This window comes from Tursiops truncatus, chromosome 20 (genome assembly GCF_011762595.2).
Source record: "Tursiops truncatus isolate mTurTru1 chromosome 20, mTurTru1.mat.Y, whole genome shotgun sequence".
In the NCBI taxonomy this organism is placed as follows: Eukaryota; Metazoa; Chordata; class Mammalia; order Artiodactyla; family Delphinidae; genus Tursiops; species Tursiops truncatus.
In genome coordinates, this window is record NC_047053.1 from 43,617,062 (window position 1) to 43,623,061 (window position 6,000).

At 58.5% G+C, this 6,000-nt stretch overlaps 1 protein-coding gene across 4 annotated transcripts in view; it reads left to right on the top strand.

Annotated features, from left to right (window-relative positions):
• Nucleotides 1-4,810, top strand: part of ACE (angiotensin I converting enzyme) — a 38,955-nt gene extending 34,145 nt beyond the window's left edge. For 2 of the 4 annotated variants that reach the window (XM_033847598.2, XM_073797510.1), the window contains 5 exons: nucleotides 55-199; nucleotides 455-553; nucleotides 2,726-2,848; nucleotides 3,084-3,271; nucleotides 3,439-4,810. In XM_033847598.2, the coding sequence (XP_033703489.1) occupies nucleotides 55-199; nucleotides 455-553; nucleotides 2,726-2,848; nucleotides 3,084-3,271; nucleotides 3,439-3,668 (785 nt within the window). In that variant the 3' untranslated portion in view covers nucleotides 3,669-4,810. Of the gene's footprint in view, nucleotides 1-54; nucleotides 200-454; nucleotides 554-2,725; nucleotides 2,849-3,083; nucleotides 3,272-3,438 lie in introns of those variants that run through there. The other 2 variants (XM_019944520.3, XR_012328571.1) reach the window with 2 other exon arrangements.
• The last annotated feature ends 1,190 nt before the right edge of the window (nucleotides 4,811-6,000 follow it).

The following is a 6,000-nucleotide window of genomic DNA, read 5'->3' on the forward strand; positions in this document are numbered from 1 at the left end:
CCACTGCTAGGAGGCAGGCCTGGATCTGATGCCAGGGCCCCCTTCCCTTGGCAGAGGAGGACATCAACTTTCTGATGAAGATGGCGCTCGACAAGATCGCCTTTGTTCCCTTCAGCTATCTTGTGGACCAGTGGCGCTGGAGGGTGTTTGACGGAAGCATCACCAAGGAGAACTACAACCAGGAGTGGTGGAGCCTCAGGTTCTGGAATGCTGCTGTGGGCTGGGGGGGCCTCCGTGGCGGGGTGTTTGCACCTGTATCCGTGTGCACATGGTGCGTCTGCGTCTGTGGCGTCTAGGGGTGTGTGTGTGTGTGTAAGTGCCGTGATGCGCAGAGGCACAGCACACAGGAGTCTGGAGCGCCCAGTGCAGGCACCATACTTCAAATCGAAAACACCAACTCTCCGGGCTTGATTCTTCCCAAACCCTCCCTCTAATGTGTCTTCCTCCCCAACAGGCTGAAGTACCAGGGCCTCTGTCCCCCAGTGGCCAGGTCTCAAGGCGACTTTGACCCAGGGGCCAAGTTCCACATTCCTTCAAGCGTGCCATATATCAGGTAACAGGAAAGGGAGGAGGGTGCCGTGAGGGGCAGCGCCTCCGCTCAGCGTTCGGGCTGCCCTTGCTGCTGCCCCCCGGCAGCTACCGTCAGGGCGACCTGGGCACCCGGCTGCATGGCCCACTGTGTCTGGGCCACTCACCTGTGACCGGGCCACTCACCTGTGACCAAGGCTGGCCGTTGTTTCACTCTTGTGATGTGACAAGAGCCCGCACCCTCTTGACAGCTGAAAACAAAAACTTCACTATAACTGGCTAATGCTTATAAGACCTTTGTTAGTTAACATTAACCATGACCCACGGCCGGATCATGACCTGAGCACTGTTTTTTTATTTTTACAAGATTGTGATTCCCTTACTATATACTGAACGTATTTCCTCTGATATAACTTAAGTTGTACCTGGAATACCTTCTATCCACTAGAACTAGGATTAGAGACCCAGCTAGATTGGGAGTCTGTATTATTAGGGGCATGGGGTCATAGGCTGGGGCCCAGACAGAACTGGGTTCAAATCTCGTCTCCACAACTCTGTTTCCTTGAGTAAATTCCTCAGTCTCTGTAAGCATCATTTTCCTCAGCTGTGGAATCCTATTTCACAGGATCATTGCAAGAGCTAACTTCTTATCACACTGTCGAATACATAGCATGTTTGGGAACTGGTGGCCATAACCCACCATTATTAAGTTACTGACTTTTTTTTTCTCTTTTAAAAAATTTATTTATTTTTGGTTAGGTTGGGTTTTTGTTGCTGCGCGCGGGCTTTCTCTAGTTGCGGTACACGGGCTTCTCATTGCGGTGGCTTCCCTTGCTGCAGAGCATGGCCTCTAGGCGCACGGGCTTCAGTGGTTGTGGCACATGGGCTCAGTAGTTGTGGCTCGCAGGCTTAGTAGCTGTGGCGCACGGGCTTAGTTGCTCCGCGGCATGTGGGATCTTCCCAGACCAGGGCTCAAACCCATGTCCCCTGCAATGGCAGGCGGATTCTTAACCACTGCACCACCAGGGAAGTCCCTAAGTCACTGTCTTAAATGGAATACAGAAACATAGCCGCGTTGTGAGTCATGCAGCCATAGCGTGAATGCACCCAGCGCAGCCCCTTTCCCTCCATGTGCTGCAGGGGAGCACTTGCTGGGGACTAGGAAGGGTGATTAGAGGATCTGGAGCCCTTCCCAGAGGTAGGGATCTGGGGACACCTCAGGGTAGAGGGCTGGGGGCCCCTGGGCTGCAAGTAGCCCAGGCCACCCGTGAGGCAGGACGTAGAGGGCACCCCAGCCCTTGCCTCCTTTGCTCCCCGGAAGGCAGTGAGGGAGGGCTTATGCCCACTGTGCCCAGTCCTCCACCCCAGCACCTGGCACAACGTCAGCACATAGTCAAGACCTAATAAGTAAGCATAGGGTGGGTGAATTCTGTCCCCGAGTCCAGAAAGAAAGAGAAAGCCTGCTCAGATGCTCCAGAGAGCATAGGTGGGCAGGGAGCCAAGGAGACTCAAGGGCGCAGCACAGGCCTGACCCGGCCAGTGTGCCAGGATGACCCGCAGGGAGGGCCTCCGCCCGCCTTCCCGAAGGATTTCTGAGCTGCCAAGCTGGCACTCACTTTCACACAGAAGCCAGGCCCATGTGATGGTTAGCTTCCGAGCTTAGCACAGATAATTCTCTAGGCGGGGGTGCGCAGAGGGGATGCACTCCAAATTCTGACCAGCAGCCTTGGCGAAGCACTTTAGGAAATGCCAGGAAAGTCAGTGACACACGGCTTGTGCCCAGCCTTCAAAGCGGGAGGCCTGCCCTGCTGGTTCAGGACATTCACAACCTCCCCAGGCTCGGAGAGGCGACCCCCACCTGGACCGGCAGACTTCTGCAGGGAATTCCTGCTGCCAAATTTGGGATAAAGGAGGTCCTTCGGGCTGGCCTCCCTGCCTCGTCAGAGAGGTGACCCCTTGGGCAACACCCGGCCTCTCCATGCACGTAGCCCAGGGACGGAGACCTCGCTGCGTCCAGAGCAGCCTGCCACGTCCGTCCGTGAAGGGCTCTGCCAGTGCCCCTGCCCCTCCTCGCCCACGAGGGACGCCCAGAGGCGCTCAGAGTAGGCCCTGCTGAGAAGTGCAGGCAGCCGCGTGGGCGTGGGCGGGAGGTGCCGCCCCTCCGCCCTGGTCCCAGGCCTCGCCTGTCCTCCCGCAGGTATTTCGTCAGCTTCGTCATCCAGTTCCAGTTCCACGAGGCGCTGTGTCAGGCGGCGGGCCACAAGGGCCCCCTGCACAAGTGCGACATCTACCAGTCCCAGGAGGCCGGGAAGCGCCTGGCGTGAGTCTCCTCTGGTGTCCCCCTGCCTGCTGTCCACCCTCTGACCTACTTCCCAGGGCCTGAGGAGCCCCTCCCCCAGCCCGCCCCCGACCTGCCCTGCGCGGGCCTCTCAGGCCGAGGGAAGCTGGCGCGGGGAGGTGGGGTACAGAGAGAACCCGTACGAGGCTGGGGCAGACGGGCAGGGAGCCCCGAGGCCTGTCCCTCTGACTCGGTCCCCTTCCCGGGGCTCCCCCAGCGACGCCATGAAGCTGGGCTTCAGTCGGCCGTGGCCCGAAGCCATGCGGCTCATCACGGGCCAGCCCAAGATGTCGGCCGCTGCCATGATGACCTACTTCAAGCCGCTGCTGGACTGGCTCGTGACCGAGAACACGCGGCACGGGGAGAAGCTGGGCTGGCCGCAGTACAACTGGATGCCAAACTCAGGTACCGCCACCCACCCCCCTCGGCCCCAGGCCGCCCTGGGGCTTGCGCAGGGCCAGGCCCCCCCAGGTTCAGGCAGGTGGGAGGCCGACCTCCGGGCGGGGGCGGGTGGGAAGCCAGCCCGTGGCCCGGGACCGGCCCAGCGCCCGCTCTCCTTCCTCCCTTCCCAGCTCGCTCGGAAGCCTCCTTCCCGGGCTCCGGCCGTGTCAGCTTCCTGGGCCTGAACCTGGAGGAGCAGCAGGCCCGCGTGGGCCAGTGGGTGCTGCTCTTCCTGGGCGTCGCCCTGCTGGTGGCCACCCTGGGCCTCGCCTACCGGCTCTTCAGCATCCGCCACCACAGCCTCCACCACCCCCACAGCGCGTCCCAGTTTGGCTCCGAGGTGGAGCTCAGACACTCCTGAGATGAGGGCTGGGCGGGCCTGCCGGGGAATGCGCCACCGGGAGACCCAGGGACCAGGAAGGCCCGGGGATGGGCTGACAACCCGCCACTGCTCTCAAGGCTCACCCCAGCCCTCCTCCCCCCTCCCGCCCCTCCTCCCGCCCTTCCTCCCCCTCCCGCCCTTCCTCCCCCTCCCGCCCTTCCTCCCCCTCCCGCCCCTCCTCCCCCTCCCCCCTCCCTCCCCCTCCCCCTCCCGCCCCTCCTCCCCCTCCCCCTCCCTCCCCCTCCCCCTCCCGCCCCTCCCGCCCCTCCTCCCCCCTCCTCCAGTGCTCTGGACCATGAACCACCTTGGCCCCCTGGCCCCTGGGGACCAGGCCACCTAACATGGAACCCCCTCCCCATCTCTCTCTGAATTCAATTAAAGGTCCTGCCCTCCCCATCTGTGTCCATGTCCCTCACAGGGAAGCCAGGGACAGGGGAAGCTCTCTCACCTTCTGACAGTCAAGGGGTCACTTCTCGGGGGTCTTCATCCTCCTCCAAGAAGAGGCTGGAAAATACCCAGAGCTCTGGCCCCAGCACCCCCCAGCGCCCATCCCAGTCTCCCCTTCAGCCGGGGCAGCTGGCCCCTGTCCTGCCATGGCAGGCAGCCCCTGCCAGGCCTGGACACCAACTCAGGAGGGCTCTGGGCAGCAAAGAGGAAGCAGACATTCTGGGCTTCTGGAGCCCTGCCCCAGCTGTTCCATAAATGGCTAAGTCCCCCAGATGGAAGGCTCCGGGCTGCCCTCTGGTTCCCTCGGGAGGGCGCCTTGCATGCTGAGGCTGTAGAACTGGCCAGCTGACCCCGGCGTCACCTCAGGCGCCTGCCTGCCCCAGTTCCATTTCCACTCGAAACAGTGGACAGAGCCACCAGAGTATTGCCCACAGGGCCCGGGGTCAGGACCCGTCACCCCAGCTAGGCAGTAGCTGGTGCCCACGCAGGGACTGACTGCTAGGGGACACCCCTGCCCATCCCCCCAGCACATGCCCTCACCCTGAGCCTTCCTTGGAAGGCCATTATGGGTTTGAGGGAGTATCATTTTGAGAGACATTTAAAAATCTCTTATCTACATGTTTATTGTAGAAAATCTAGAAAACACAGAATAGTATAAAGAAAATAAAAGCCCTTTATGTCAACACAGAGATAAGCACTGTTGACATTTGGTGTATATCTTTCCAGCCTTTTTTTCTCAGCACATATTTTAAGTGGAGTCACACTGTATTTACAGTTGTATAACCTTTTTTCCAGTTAACATGACTAGACCTATTTTTTTAGATATTTAAATGCCAAACCTAGAAACTGTCCAAAGCCTGGCCGCCTCTGTGGAGACCCTCGGCCTTGAGCCTCTTCTCGGTTTTGCTGATGACTTGGCCCAGCCCCTAGTATCTGTCCCCCAACATCCTTTAGTCCACAGCTTTTGCCCAGCCCCCCAGTCTCCAGCTGCCATTGTGTGTGTGTGTGTGTGTGTATGTGTCTGTGATTGTGTGTGTGTGTCTGTGTGTGTATGTTGTACATAGACTTAATTGTACAGGCCTGTTCCATGGGGCATGACGTGGAGTTGAGGTATTTTGGATTTGCAAGAGGGTGGAAGTTTATGATTACTTAGAACAATGGAATCTATAAACATAGCCTCTAAATAGTTCCAAGCCTTCTACCACCAAAGACTTCTGTAATTACCCCCCTCCCCAGCCTGATGTTTCAAAAACTGTTTGCTAGACGAAGGTCACTGTCACATCACCCCTTTCCTATCTTTATGAATGACATAGGTTCCTGCTGCCTGTCAGAGCTGTGGGCAGCGTGAGAGCAGCAGCATTCAACACCCAAAGGTCTGAGGTGCAAAGAAGACTTAACAGCCTTATCCACTAGGCCTCTTGAGATATTAAAACTGTTCAGACTCCTGTTTCTGCCTCCTCGGATGAGCGAGGAGGGGCCGTGTCTACCTGGGAGGTGGCCTAGGGAAGAGGAGGTGGTGACAGCAGGAAAAGGGGCTGTTCCAACATTTTCTCCCAGTGGCCTGAAGGCTGAGCCCTGCCCTGCGCTGCCCGTCAAGCAGTCATTTCTCAGTGACAGCTCTGACGCACACAGGCCAGGGGTGATGGTGGTTTCTCTGATCTCCCCACCCTGCCCCCAGCTGCTCACTCTGGCGCTCATGAGTGAGTCCAGTGGCTTTGGATTAGGCCTGAGTCAAATCCCACCTCTGCACTTACCACCTATGTGACCTTGAGTGATTTACTTCCATTTTCTGAGCCTCCATTTTCACACGTGTGAGATGGTTCTTATGATGCTGCTTATAATTATGATGGTTCTTATGACGCTG